The 15,690-nt window shown below is 37.0% G+C and overlaps 1 protein-coding gene across 2 annotated transcripts; it reads right to left on the bottom strand.

Annotated features, from left to right (window-relative positions):
• Window positions 1–722: 722 nt before the first annotated feature.
• LOC147074684 (BOS complex subunit NCLN) lies at window positions 723–14,954 on the bottom strand. 2 transcript variants are annotated; one of them, XR_015070222.1, is made up of 10 exons: window positions 14,689–14,954; window positions 11,817–12,004; window positions 8,888–9,074; window positions 8,655–8,788; window positions 7,935–8,144; window positions 7,132–7,386; window positions 5,795–5,953; window positions 3,873–4,093; window positions 2,233–2,640; window positions 723–2,099 (listed from the first exon to the last, which is right to left on the bottom strand). XR_015070222.1 is itself a non-coding variant. In XM_085943684.1 (9 exons), the coding sequence occupies exons 1-9, from the start codon at window positions 14,861–14,863 to the stop codon at window positions 2,487–2,489; spliced, it is 1,683 nt and encodes a 560-aa protein (XP_085799810.1). In that variant the 5' UTR covers window positions 14,864–14,954; the 3' UTR covers window positions 723–2,486. The 2 variants fall into 2 exon arrangements, 1 of the variants encoding a protein (XP_085799810.1); XM_085943684.1 differs by having other exon boundaries at window positions 723–2,640.
• Window positions 14,955–15,690: the final 736 nt, after the last annotated feature.

Raw genomic sequence — 15,690 nt, 5'->3', positions numbered from 1 at the left:
ATACATAAAGCGATAAATGTGATATATTTATCAGATTTAGCTCTTTTTGGATGTTAAGTGACATCATCGTTAATTTCCTACAAACAAGTATCTCAAAAAACACAACTTTTCAGGAGAGGCAAATAACAACTTTATTCTATACGTTTTTAATTCAGAAATAAATTTTCTTCTATGAAATATCCATTTAGTATAGTTACACATATTTTCATGAAAAAAATGTTATGTTTCTTCAATCTATTGCACTACTTTCGACCGATCAGTCATATTGAATGCGTTGCAACTTTACTGTGAATCATTCTACAATACTACTGCAGTAAATACGTATCTTGACTTGCGAGAAAGAACTTCAGTATACTCATCTGTCCGAGTTCAGTATTCTGTGTACTTCCAAACATGTATCTCAAGATACGAGTTTATAATATTTATAAAAGTCTTTTACTGTGATACGTTTTTTGTAACTGCTTAAATCTATTATGTAGTACGTGTTAGTGGAATGTGCATATTCAAATTCTGAATTCATTACATTAAACAACTCAAAACTGACAAAAATTTACATACGCGTTTGTAGAAAATTAACGACAATATGTTAGAATAATATCCTCGCTGGTTCCCCCTCTGGCAACCAGACAATTTTGTTAATTTACAAGAAAACAGTTCCATAAGTTATAAAAAACCAAAATAAAGAAACTGTTATAAAAAGGATATAAAATAAAACAATGATAAATCTAACAACTTTGTTTAAATAAGTTTATTGTGACTAATATACCTACATAATATTTATATTACTTTGAAAAGGTAAAAACAATTTAAATTAAATATACATTCTTCTTCTATACATTGGAAATGAAAGTATTTCATAAACTACAGAGTGCATATAGCCAAGTAGACTTTCCATACAAAATAATTTAATGTCTTTTAATATTTTTTCCACACAACCCACACCACCATCGAGGCAAGTACACCAAAGGGGGTTTATACTTTATAAAATGTATTCACATATCAAGTGATTGAAACATTTTATATATTATCGTGAATTATCTACCACCAAGTAAACGTTGAATCTCTCAAAAAGGGGATAATATCGCTACGGGTGGACCGTAATCGTTTCATTTTATTCCTTCAGGTTTTAGAGTGAGAAGAATAATAATTGGTACAGACTTATCTGAGTGTCAAGACAGCAAATATAATACAGTAAAACCTCGTTAATTCGAAATCGACGGGACAATTGAAAAAATAATTCGAATTACGAAATACAAAATGCATGGCAAAAAAACTGTAAAACTTAAAAAAAAAAGTTTTTTGCTCCAATTTCGAAACATCATTCGAAATCGCTGTAAACAAATTTTATGAATTTTCGATTTACAGTAAATTTCGAATTAACAGTTTGTATTAACGGAGTTTTACTGTATTGTTCAATAAAATTCTTACTGTTAATTTTATGTATCTCAAATATACCACTGTAGAGTTGATGTGTATTAGAATTGAGGGCTGAGAATTGCACTAATACAAGTGGCCTGGACCAAGTTAAACTGTTTCAACATTCTAATACCCCGTTCACACGTGCATGGATTTACTGTTGACAGTATGTAATTATCGCGGCCATAACAAGAAAATATTGCAAGGTTGCATCATGTATTAAAAAAGTTCAGAAGTTTCTAAATTTTCACACAATAATTGGTACTGACATGGCGGTGCGCATGTGCAGTAGAACAATAGTAGCGAACCTGCCGGAAGAAATATAAAGATTTACTTGTACCAATAGTGTGTATTTTAAACTATTGCAATAATAACTGTTATGATGTAAAAATCCTGACTGTCTCTTCAATCTCATTCTTCAAGAGTAAGCGAGACACGATGTTGTCTTTGTATGGTGCTATTTGACACGTCGTGAAAATAGGTAAACGTCAAAGTGAGTCTCTGCCCGATGTAGTTTGTTTTTTTTTCCAGTAGGTTCACCACTATCGTTCTACTGCAGTCCAATTGTCGTGTGGAAATTCAGAAGCTTCTGTACTTTTTTGATCCATGCATGCAATCTTGCAACTTGCACGATAATACATGTTCACATGTGCATTTTCTTGTTATGGCCGCGATAATACGTACTGTCAGCAATAAATTCATGCACGTGTAAACGGGGTATAACGTCGAGTTCATTTATCTAGAGAAAAAAATGGTACTTATTTTTTTTATATAAAATTTACTGCACAGATGAGTTATATTATAATCCTTATAGACAATAGAAAATTACAAGGAACATTGATGTAAAAACTGATAATCTTTTTTTAATAATATGTGTACTCCTTTCAATTATTATTTTATACATAACCTGAACATATGTATTTCGCTCAGCTCTGAAACCTGAAGGCTTCAGACGGACAGTAAAAGTGCACGGCGCAACCGATTTGAAATGCGACTAGCACTCGGGGAACGGGGGTCACAGTGCACACATAAATAAATTATTGCTCGATATGAGATACAAACACCCTCTATTATTGCATTTTGAACATTTTGACGGAGGTGTCGGAGGAGTACTTGCAGACTTGCGCGTACACAGTGGGGAACTTGACGATGAAGAAGTAGACCGCCGCCAGATACAGCGAAATGGCCGCCGTCAGCAGCAGATCAAACACTGCCGGCTTTACGCTGCAAAAATCAAATTTACACATTAGATATTAATGCGCATACATACCACCATTGCGATGTTATCTTTAGTGATAGAGTACAATCGAAGGATTCGGTATAAATCAATATCAACCAGTGAAAAAGGCTCAATAGGAAATAATAATCCAAAATTGAATGTTTAAATTTTAATTGATTTAAGTTTTGTACACATTTGAGTCATTTTTTGCAACCTGGGTTTCGTCTTTCGGCATCTTCAGCCACTATGCGCACACTCCCTAGTGGTAAATTCACACAGACAATGAATTCAGTTAATTCTCATTTATATAATAAATGAATAAAATAAAAGAATATGAAACCTTATTATGTACTATGTAAAGGAGCAAGTATAAAAAGTAATGTTGGAAGTGTTTGTAAAAAACCCATAATGGATACATTAGATCAGAGTTGGCGAAACTTTTTATGTACGCGTGCCGAGCAGTTTTTCATGGTGGAAAATAGTTTTTAAAAATCCTATTTAAAAAATGATGATGTTCTAGATACCACTCACAGAACATAGCACACATATATATGTAATAGCTACTATATCACTTTTTTCAATTACACCATACACTTCGGTTCACCAATTTTCTGCCAGAATTACTACTACTAGCTTCACGAAGTCTTTGTTTCTTATTTGGTGCAGTCATTTTTTGCAGGTAGAAATGATTTTTTTGTTAATGTATTAATTTGTTTGGTTCTTTACGCACAAATTGACACCAGAATTGCTCCGATCAGATGAGGCATTCTGTCGTTACAGTGGTCGCAAGCATTCTAAATCGATCAAAATTAGAGGTTCGTGGCGCGGCACCCCCCGCCGCATAAAGCCTAAGGACCGACCTCTGCATTTATATATTTACATTAAACGTAATGGTTATTCTTGAAGAGTATTTGCCTGGTATTTTTTATACAATGCGATGTCATTTATTATGATTATAGCCATGAGTGCACGACAAAGAAGAAGTTTTTTCCCCCCCTCCATATCATTACCATATAAGTATACAAAATTATAGTTTCATAATATGAAACAAATATTATGTAAAATGTTAGATTGAATAAAGCAATGGGCAATTAGGGAAGGTCAACTGGTCATTCAGGATAGATAGGCACTGCAACTGCAATATTTACTTAATTTGTGAAGAAATCATTTAATTACGTGGGAGAATTTTATAATAACATTTATGTCTTAATTTAAATTAGAGTTTCGGTATACTGACTTGTAGACGTTGAGCATGGCCGAGGTGGGCGTGTAAGTGGAGAACTCGGGGTCGCGCTTGTCCGGCGTGTAGTGGGTGATGGCCAGGTCAGGCAGGTAGCGTGAGAGGGCGTCGGCTATCGCTGTCACAGCCGGGCTAGCCCCGCTAGATACCAGCTGCGTGGCACGAGCTTGCCGGGTGAGGAACTTCATCCACGAATCTAACGCTGCCTCTTCCACTTTCTGCAACACAAGACAATTTTTCAAATCAATTTGTGGTCTTTCGTTTCAGGTATAATATAATATTATGACGTGTTTGTTCATCTCTTTGAGAATGTTCCTTTTCTCTTGAGCTGACAATGTTTATATTTGTTGAGACATTATTTCAACAGTTGTAAACCTTGGTCATGGACGCTGCAGAGATGTCAATAAATATTAACACGAACATGGGTTTGAAATTCATTTCAATGATTGCCATGGCATTGAATTTAATGTGTTGAATTTGAACATTTCGTAGGAAAAGTATAATCGGGAATTAAAATTAAAATCGGGAATTAAATTCAAATGAAACAGAACTGCAGAAGCGGGAATTGGGAAAACGTAAATTCCAACCATATAATCTAAGAATTTTTTGATTAAGACCTTCAGGTAATAATTTATTTATTTGAGCGAAATGATAAACGTGAGTCAAACAATATGCCAAGATCTTTAATTTCTAATTGATGCTTCAGTAATCTATTTGACATAATAAAGTTGAATATAATTGGAGATCTTGATTTCGAAAACCTAATACACACACATTATTGTTAGTATTTAATTTGAGTTATAGCGCGGGTTCTTCACACTTTCTCTTTCACTCATCGGATGTCGCATAAAGTGCCGTCCCCACTATAGCGTGCTCCCACCATAGCGCGCAGACGTTATCACATAGACGGCAGAGAAGGAGTCGCCTATTTGACTATATAAGGCGGCGTTTGGCCTTCAGTAATTAGTCAGAATTGAGTCGGGCTTGGCTTCGTCAAGAGACCTCATTCACCTAGTTTCACTACAGTAGTCTTGCTTCCACTCTGAAAATGGATACACGGTTAGCCGTAAGCCCTATTAGAGTCAAGTGAGCTATTTGATTGAGCTAGGTACATGATCTGACTATGCCGTGGTTCCAGTCTAAATTACCTCGAACCTATTAGACTTGCTCATATAAAATTATTGTACTGTTACCGTGTTTCTATCAAATATACCATATACTCTTCAAGACACCCACGACTTATTATTTATAAATAGTACAACGCGGAAGTAGTATGCACCCCTATAGAGTTTATTTATTTTCTACCAAAATTTAATTGGATTGAGATTATTTTGTAATATGTGACAATCTAATTCGCTGGGAATTGAGGCATATAATTTTAAATCGTCCGCAAAGAGTAAAAACTGGATTCCATTTATAACATTGACAATGTCATTAATGAACATAAGGAACATAATCAGGCCAAGATTTGATCCTTGGGGAAGACCTGAATAAGTTTGAAAGACGTCAGATACACGCTCGCATACTCCACATATTCACCTCAGAGGGACATGTCCCTCTGAGGCGGACGAAACTGGTCCCAATTTATTGATTAAAAGTGGAACAAGTACTACAAAAAAATTGCGTTTTATTAAATCAAACAACAATACAATGCAGTTACACCATGAATTGACAGTTAACAAAATAAAAGAGAAAACACAGAAATATTTCAGGCCAAGCTCACAAAGATACCCAAAATTTTTCATTTTCGACCTTCACACAGCACCTTGGCCTTTTGAATAAACTCTTAAAAATGAAAACTAGATTCTGAAATCGGTATGACATGTTATAATAATATGTACAAAGAATTCGATAATTCCGTTTTGGGATCAAATGATCGAGCGGGTTGCGGACCCAAGTCCACTGTAATTGATACGCACCAGAGAGTCCGTGAAGACGGCACTGTAGTCGGTGCTGGAGAGATTGTAGAGGTAGGCGGCGAGCGCCTCAGCGACAATCTGCGTGTTGAGGGTGAGTGTGCCCACGTTAACTGATTCTAGAGTATCCAGCATCGACCACCTGCTCCACGACTTGTAGCTCTGAAAAAATGATAAGCACTCATTAGATCGCTTTCTACAAAACAATAATTAACCTAAAAATGAATTTACGTTTTATAATCATTGAATTGCCCATTCCCTAAATAATTACTGCGAGAAAATTATAATATATTCTGACAGCCAGCCTATCTATTCCAACCAGTGACGAAGGGTGCGTGTTGCATATTGGTAGGCTATGGTAGATAACTGAAAAAAGGTCCTAGGACAGCCATATTTACAATACTTGAATTTGAATTACAGTGGAACCTCTCATAACGAGCAAAACAAATTGTAAAAAAATGGCTCCCTTAACGAGCGACATTTTACATAACGAGTGACGCGGAAAGGGGGAGTCTCCTTTTCACATCACTGACTTGTGCGCCGGGACATTCCGCGCCAGTGCATCAGTCTGTGTTTAGCACTCGTTCCGCTAACATGTTAGTGTCATGGAAAAGCATGGGAAACTGTTGCTTCGTATATTGAGAAGCATCGCCCTAATAAGGCGGTGGCTATGCATGCTACATATTTAATTGTTGCAGTATCGGCCCAGCGCACCAAAGTTAGTGTATACTTTACAAAAATAACATCATTGTATGGTCCTGAGGGCCCATTAGGCTTAAATACCTGCATCCTCCGGTCACATGATAGTATGACTCTGGTTTTGATATTGTGTGTGTTTGTTACAATACGTGTGTGATATTATCGTGAAATGCACCAAATTAGTTGAAGCGTTTGTTGGATTGTATTGGTGACGTTGATGTAATAGCTGCATACATACGTTAGTGCCAATAACTACATGTCCGTCTAATTAAGCAAGCCGGCAGTTAATTTATAATACATACTTACAGACAAATGTTGGCAAATTATATAATTTTTGTGGTATATGAAATAATGAAGTTATTATTTAAATACATTAATAGGCAATTAAAAATTATTTTTCTTAAGAAGGTAGGCTATAAATAATCGATTTATTGTAACCTCACCTTAATACAAGGGTCGTGATCGTGACTTAATTTTGGGGTCCGGTGTGGCAAAAATACAAAATTTTCTATTTCACTCCAGACTATCAGAAAAGATTCAAAGTGACATTTTTAATATGCTGGACAATTGGTGACGATGGAAGAGTTTGTTTGTGTAATTTGAGTGTGAGAATGATACCAGCGGCGAAATGGACTGTTTACTTTTAAGGAGCTGAGGGTGAAGGCGGGCAGTCTGCGGATGCTGAAGCGTTCGTGCTCCCAGGCAAGGTTGTCATCGGCCAGGTTGATCTTTTTGTGCATTCCCTCGGGGAGGGGGGCGCCACGCGTCGCCGCTGCCTGCTTCAGCCGCCGGAAGAACAGGTCTGTGGGGCTGCCCTCTTTGGGCGGCTTGGACACGTGCATCACCAGGGAGTCGCCCGACGCCACTGACTCCAGGCACATTACGAACGACGCATCCTACAACACAAACAACGTGCAATGAATTTTCTTGGTCGACATGACTCAGGTTTTGGGAAGAAATAGAGACCAAGATAAATATAAGGAACTTAGACCTTAATCTGGCAATGGATGAACTACGGCAAAAGACCAAAGTATTAATAATTACAAACAATAATAAGCAAACTATGATTATCTATAATAAATTTTCTTTTCTATTTGGAACCATGAAATCAAAATGCTGATTCATCATCATCACCATCAAGAGTGTGACAATCAGGGTCCTAACTTCCTCTGACAGCTTTCTCCACCTGTCTCTATCCATAGTGACCGCTTTCCAGTACGGTATTATGAGTATATACTACAGTCATCGGTAGCGAATTTTTGGCATACCTCTTCTCTTCTGCTTCCCATTGGATTGCTCAAAATTACTCTCTTTGCTGGTTCACTATCATCCGTACTGTGCATGTGACCTAGCCGGCACAGTAGCCCAATATTAATTGATACAAAAAGTTTAAAATGCTTTCTCTATCGTAGGAGTTTATATTGCTATAGAAAAGGGTACGCACCTGAATGAGGGAAGAATCGACAGAGTCCAGCTGATCTTCGATCCACTTTTTAGTGGAGTAATAGTTCATGCGGGCCGCGCCCGTTACCAGAAAGACAAGGTTAGCGGAACCGCGTGTACCGCTCGATGCGTACAGCTGCGAGAAGACGCGAGCAAGCTCCACCAGTGCTGACACGCCTCCCGCGTTTGATTCCGCACCTATCGCCAGCTCCTGCACAAGTACAGAAACATCAACACTCACATACTTTTCATCTCTTTTTTTGAATGCCTCTAGGGTACAATCGTATGGCTTCAAAGCACGGTAAAATTGCTTAACTTATTTTGTAAAATACAAACAAAATCACAACATATATGTACTAGTAGAATCTTATTAATTTTAGTAAAATTATAGAAAGATTATCTTTCATTGTTTTAGGAATAGTTGTAGTTCGTTTTTTTGCCGGCAGGTTCCAAAATCCCAACTACTGCATGAAAATTCAGAAACTTCCGAACTTTCTTGATTCATGCGTGCAATCTTGCAACTGTAGGATAATACATGTTTACACGTATATTTTCTTGTTATGGCTGCGATAGTATGTAGTCCATGCACGTGTAAACGGAGTATTACTCTGATAGCATTTTATTTATAAACAAAGCATTCGGTACTGCTGCCAATACAGGAAATATTAACTTTTCTATCATAGGCTAATTTAAATAGTATTTTAAGTGTATAAAAACTTACGGGAGCTACGGCGGCGGAGTCGTAATGCGCAACGATGACGATTGTGGGAACGCGAGCGTTGTCTCGTCCAGTCAGCTGGCCATGCACGGTCGCCACCTTCAGTTCCTGCTTCTGGTTCACCCCGCCCGATATCACTGAAAAATTCCATTACATAGTGACTCTACCGAGACATTATGGGAAGCGTAAACAGTCGACAGATAGCAAGTGACTTTTATTAAAACTGTTGATTATACCTATCTGGTATCCGTTAGCAGAGGCCATATTGAACATGGCATCGGCTGCGCTTCCAGATTTATCATCGGCTTTGAAACTGTCGGCGAGGTCTTCCACGATTCCGTTCATCTCGATAGACCACGGCGCAAAGTAAACCGGAACCGATATCTCCTGCGCCAACATCGCATTCTCCAGCAGCAGCAAGTGCTGTGAAAAAAAAAGCCAACTTCACAAATCTGCAATGACAGAATTTCAATAATGAAAATTTTTCTTTATTCCTATTTCCGGCATTACGATCCACTTCTGGGCTAAAATTCTGGAAATTACCGTTTTCGATGATAGTTGACGCATGCGTGACTTGATCATTTGAGACATTCCACCATGAATGTTATGACAATATACCAGTGGCGAAGGTTGGAGGTAGGCTGTTATTCGACATAAATAGTGTACATTAAACTTTGTCAGTCAAACGTATTTGTTTTCATTGAACTTAGACTACAAATTGCAGATTATCTGTTAGTTTTTAAAATTCAATAAAACCCTACCTATCCAAGCCATAGTAGATAATAGTCAAAAAATATTTGTATATTTAAAAAATATCCAAAATTATGCTATTAAATCATACATAATTTTAGATATTCAATAGATAGAAGAATATTTTTTATCGATTATGTCCTATATTATCTGCTGCTAAGCCTCACATGGAAGACCACGAGGTAGTAATCATAAAGTCAGGTAATACGATCGGTTAGTAGAAAATTTATGTGGTACAGTAATGGAGAGATATCAGTGGCTGGTGATTGATCGAGTGCAAAGTCGCCGGCGGAAAACCGGTGACATTCCACGTTACCACTTCACACCTTACACCGTCAAGTAAGTACACATAACCTCACCGCTGATAAGAACTTTCCCCGCTTGCTTTCTTCATACCCAGTCTAACTGGGTATGACGTGTCGCACCGGCTAGATGTCCTATTAGGTGGGAAGCCTAAGACCCTGCCATTCTATTGTCTCGGATTCATTGTAAAAAATATTGTCAAAAAGAGTACATTGCATCGGGCACACCAAGTAGGTCGACATAATATTAGATTATAAGGTTTCGCTTGGTAAGTCAAATCTGTATTCGAGGGAGTGTCACGTTTCAACGTTGACAGTGTGTACTTACATAATCTCATTAAAGTAAATGGACAGACATAAGTGGAGGTATATATGTTTAACAGACCGATTATTTACCGAGACTAAACAATTAGATTCGTTTTACTAACCTATTTATGTAAGAAATAAATCAAATTTACTCTTAATCAAACTGTTTTATTACCGACAGTATATACTAGTACTGTATGTCACAAATTCAATCGAGGTGCTGAGGATTAAATGACTACGAGTGATATAATTATCAATCTATTTTATGTTATCGCTATCCTTTGTATAATTTTGCTATGCATTATTATATTATATTTTTATCTATGGAAGCTTTACTGGTTGCTACATTTTCGCTTTAATTTATTTTTATACATATTTAAAATCAATGTAACACAGTTTATGTTTCTTAATAAAATAAAATAATTACAACATTCGTTAGGAGCAGTTTTCACACCACATACATACTTATCTATACATGGATCTAAACATATTGTATCTGCTTTGTATGAGAAGTCCATGTGTATAAAATATTGGTATCAGAATGTTTCGACCTGACATATCAAACACAAAAACATTATTAAAGATGAAGAAATATTAACATTTTCTGTTAGAATAACAAGTTAATTTTTATTCTTCTTCTATTGGCAGCCCTGAAAACAAAATGGTGACTCGCATTCTGACTTGAAGGTTGTTGCTTTGTTTACATAACTTATATTATTTGTATTCAGTTCTTTTTATGATTATTCATCCTAAAAATAATGGTTAACGTATTACTTTACGCTGCCTACATAAGATTGATAAAAGAGTATCTTTCCACAGATATTTTAGACTCAAATGTCGGCTTTGATATGGCAATATGTGAGATGCGTAAAATGTCAAATTCGAAATATCTGCACATGGAATGATGTATGTAATTAACTAATTGGGTGAATCTAAAATTATAATGGAATGTCACAGTTGAAGTGTGAAGTTCACATCAAATGAACTCGCTATACAAAGTCGCTTGTAGCTGACTTAATCAATTAGTCCAGAGGTCCTTTCTCTGCTTGAATTTCATACATTTAGGCTCCATCTTTATAAAAGAAAGTTTTTAATATCTTTGGCATTGCGTCTTACATTAGTGTAACAAAGGGTGTGCGAGCGGGGCATCCGCACTTCAGTGGGTCTATTCTATACTTATTGAACACTAAATTGATAAATAGTATCAAACTTAGGGTAGGTTTGTATCAAAATATTAGCACTTATTGTAACAATTACACGAAGCCGGTTTTTATTGTTGCAATAAGTGCGATATTTTAACAGCAGCAAGATAGGTGCTGTTAAAATATAGCACTTATTGCAACAATAAAAACCGGCTTCGTGTAATTGTTACAATAAGTGCTAATATTTTGATACAAACCTACCCTAAGTTTGATAATATTTTTCACTTTATCACTTTAGCGGTCGATAAGCATAGAATAGACCCACAGGTAGGGGCACAGGTGTGGAGTTTCGTTGAACGTGCAAGAATAAAATATGAATGGAAAATTTAATCCTAAATGGCCAAGTTATGGGGGAACGAACCTTCATATGAGTATGATAAAAAATAATATTTTATTGTTAAAAAATGTGTTTATGTACAACTAAATATTACGTTGTCAATTATATTTGAGTTGACTAAATCATGATAATTTGGACGTGTGACTGTGTAATGCGTCTACCTTCTATGAAGGCCTGCAACGAGTGGGAAGCTACAAGTCCATACTAAAAATCCTAAAGAATTGCTGATAAGTGTTGTTTTACAGTTGTCAGTTGGAAGCGAGCTCACCTCACGCTCCGAGTCGGAGAGATCTGCGAAGCTCTTGGGAAGGAGAAGCAGAAGGGCGCCGGCCTTGGCTCGGATCTGCAGGAAGCGCTCCACCGTGAGGTCGCGCAGACGGCACACCACGCAGTGCCGGGAGGTTCCCCAACCGCTCAACGACCGCGCCTCCAAGTTCACCGATGCGCTTCGACAACCTGTACCAATCCGACATTTCTATTAGTTTCAACACTTTCCAGGTGAATCTGGTAAATGTACCATATTATATGGTCTAACCATTATATCATGGGTGCGAGTGTCTTGGTGGCGATCTGAGGAACTATGGATTTCCCCACATTTTTGGGTATACATCTACTGCCTACGCTCTCTCGCTTAAATCAATACAGCACTATAAGGCTGTAGCCACGATATAGTCGTCCTAGAATATACCACATTGTAAATATGCACTTGTCATTGCGTAAACCACTAGAGTATTATGAAAAATACCGTTTTGAAGTGAAACTTACGAATTTACGAATAGTAAAGCAAAATCGCATAAATTAGTAACACATCTGTTCATTTTGATTTTTACATTAAAATGTGAATTTCTCACAATATGTATGTAGCACGGAATATATTATAATAAATAGAATTTCGATAGGCTATATACCAGTGGTGGCGAACCTATGGCACGCGTTTGAAGAGAAAAAAATACATAAAATAATAAATGACAGATCGAATTATATAAAAAATAGCAAGCAAATACTCCTAAAGACTAAGCATTACATTTAATGTAAATATATAATTGCAGAGGTCGGTCCTTGTGCTTTATGCGTCACAAATAACCTAACCTCATCAGGCAGCAGGGGATGTCGCACCACGAACCTCTATTTTTGATCGATTTACAATGCTTAAGACCACTGTAACAGAATGCCTCATCTGATCAGAGTAATTCTTGTGTCACTTTGTGCATAAAGAACCAAACTAATTAATGCATTAACAAAAAATTTCATTTCTACCTGCAAAAAATGACTGCACCAAATAAGAAACAAAAACTTGGTGTAGCTAATAGTAGTAATTCTGGCAGACAGTTTCAAAATTCCGACCATGTCCGATCCTGATATGATCATATGTGCCTCCATAGAGTAGAGGTTTGTATTAACAGATTTTGTTTTTACGAGAAATAGATGTCAGCCACTTGCTCAACCTATTAGGTCCATACCCTGACTCACACACAAATTGAAAAACAATATGTGTACTTGACAGACCCAGGATTCGAACCTGGGACCCACGGCGTTATAGTCCAATGCTTAAGCCGCGCGGCAACCGTGGGTTTCAAAATTAGTGGATCGAAATATATGGCGTAATTTAAAAAAGTGATAAAGCTAATATGTGTGCTATGTTCCGTGAGTGGTATCTAGAACATCACCATTTTTAATAGGATTTTTAAAAACTACTTTTCTTCATGAAAAACTGCTCGGCACGTCATAGTCGAAAAATAATGTTTGGGAAATTTTCGCACGCCTACGTAAAACGATTCACCAACCCTGCCATATATTAATTTAGTAAATTTTGACGCAGGGTTTTGAATGTGTGTGTCCTACAAATAATATGAACCACGCATTATAGACATCCAATAGTGTGTGTAATACACCAATATTAAATTTGTGTCAATGCATAAACTGAGAGCAGTTGTCAGTATTCGACATAAATGATGAATTCTTGACATGTGTTTAAATTTATCCCGTATTCTTCCTTACTCGAGATCGGTTACCTACTTCTTACCCATTGGATATTTCAGTTCCCATTATTTCTGAGTTCCCTGGTATGTTGTGTACCTTTAACCAATAAACTTATCTCCTGACAGAAAACGTATTCCACATAATTCTCTAGTTTTCGCAATAACAAAAATACATTAACAATCTGGTCTGATATAGTGTATTTGCCTCACATGACAGACGTGAAATATGGTGTCCGGTTTTCGTTTGAATTACAATACAGTAATTTATTGAAAAAAAAATGCCCTAAGTAGTAGGGAATCGAATGACAAACGAGAAGGCCCGCTGTAAACGGTAACATGCTGACTGTATGTATAACATTTCACCGCAGCACAATTCACCCTGAGCTCTTATGACCATACGGTCTATACGGTATACAGCATTAAGAACAAAAAATTACACGTTGTTCGTGGCGCATTGCAGACAGTAATGTTTCAATTTTATTAGATTCAATAGAAACATTAATGTGAAATTGACTGGTATCAAATAAATGCTACCAATCTGTTTGCTGTTGTCTTTCTCTTGTATTCTGGTAGTTTTTATTACGTATTTTTTTAGACATGAATTTAGTCTCAATGCTATAACAATATGGCAATCGGTTTCCAATACAATAGTTCACGGTGAACTGTGATATGACTGACTGCATAATATATGTACAATTTTCCGGACACATCATTTTATATCTAATCTACATCAAAATAAACAACCGCCTCTCTGTTCTGCATTTCTTCAGCCGCATAACCAGAAGGTAAATTATAGTATGTCGAGGCTCGAGTCTTTGAATTTGATCTCTATACTATATAGTCATCTATTTCAGATACAATATCTCACGGTGAACTACACAAATCTCCAGATATGACTGTGAACACCTATGTTCAGCTGCATTTTTAATTCTACAAATAAACTGCATCCTACAAGCTGCCTCTAGCCAGAAGAGTGCCGTAGATTACAGGTAATCGACTCCAGAGCGATCCAGAGAATCGTAGTCTGTAATGTCGAGTAAATTTCTAACCTCGAAATTGACGAGAGTACATAATTTTAATCCCGGCGATACGCCAAATTATATAAAGTCATTTCAGTAGACGCATCGCATCCCAATGCGAGGAGTCCAGACGTTCAATTACCATGAGGAACTCCGTGCAGGTCATACTGTTGCATTCGGTAAACTGGAAATTCATGCGAGGCGGCGACCGGATTAATGGGCGAGATTATGATAAATAACGGAAGCGCCACTAATAAGTAATAAGGCAAGAAGCCGCGAAAGAATTCGGCGAAACTGTCAGCCTCCTCTAACCACATTTTTAGTTATGATTAAGAAATGTTACATGAACCACGACCGCACAGAATACTTCTATCAAAAATTTAACAGGGTTGAGGGCACCCCACTTCCAAGTTCCAATTCAGAAATAGGAACGCTGTCAAATTAGGGTGACCAGCAAACAAAAATCATTTTCCCCGTTCCATTCATACATTACCATATTCCAACTCGTTTTTTGGTAATAATTTACTAAAATAACGATCAAATACATATTATGTGTATTTTAAATTAAGTAATTTAAAATAAAGAAGAAACTTTCAAATTATCAAACGAATTTAAATAAACACTTGTTTTTACCCACGCACGGGGTAAAATTAAGCCATACTTTACAAAAATGTGAAGTCAAGCTTGCAAGTCATAAGCCTAGTACCCACGCACGTTCTTGCTCGACGGTTTTGCTCGATCGAGCATGTTGACATGGAAGCATGCTCGTCGTTGCGTCCACACAGTCAAACAACTCGACACAAGACGCTGTGAGGCCACCGTCGCACCGGCACAACTTCGACCACGAGTGAGAGCGAGGCCACACTAGCCTTGCCGGTGCGTCCTCACTCTCTCACTCAAATTACATCGCGCAAGAATTACAGACCTTCAATCTTTTTCGGATAGCACAATTTGTTCGGTGTCCAACAAAAAACCATCAAGCCAATATTGTCATATTGGAATCAGTGTAAAACCATCGAGCAAGGATGTGCGTATGTACTTACTATTACGGTATACATAGTAATAGAACTAAGATTAATTTCTCTTAATTTTCCTGAAACCATTGTATATACTATAAAGGCAAGGGAATGTCTAATTAATAATA

Source organism: Rhyacophila brunnea, unplaced genomic scaffold, assembly GCF_057557595.1.
Source record: "Rhyacophila brunnea isolate RB1 unplaced genomic scaffold, BYU_Rbru_1.0 scaffold_16, whole genome shotgun sequence".
NCBI lineage: Eukaryota > Metazoa > Arthropoda > Insecta > Trichoptera > Rhyacophilidae > Rhyacophila > Rhyacophila brunnea.
The sequence above is the reverse complement of the archived record's forward strand: the minus strand, read 5'-3'. Positions and strand labels throughout refer to the sequence as shown.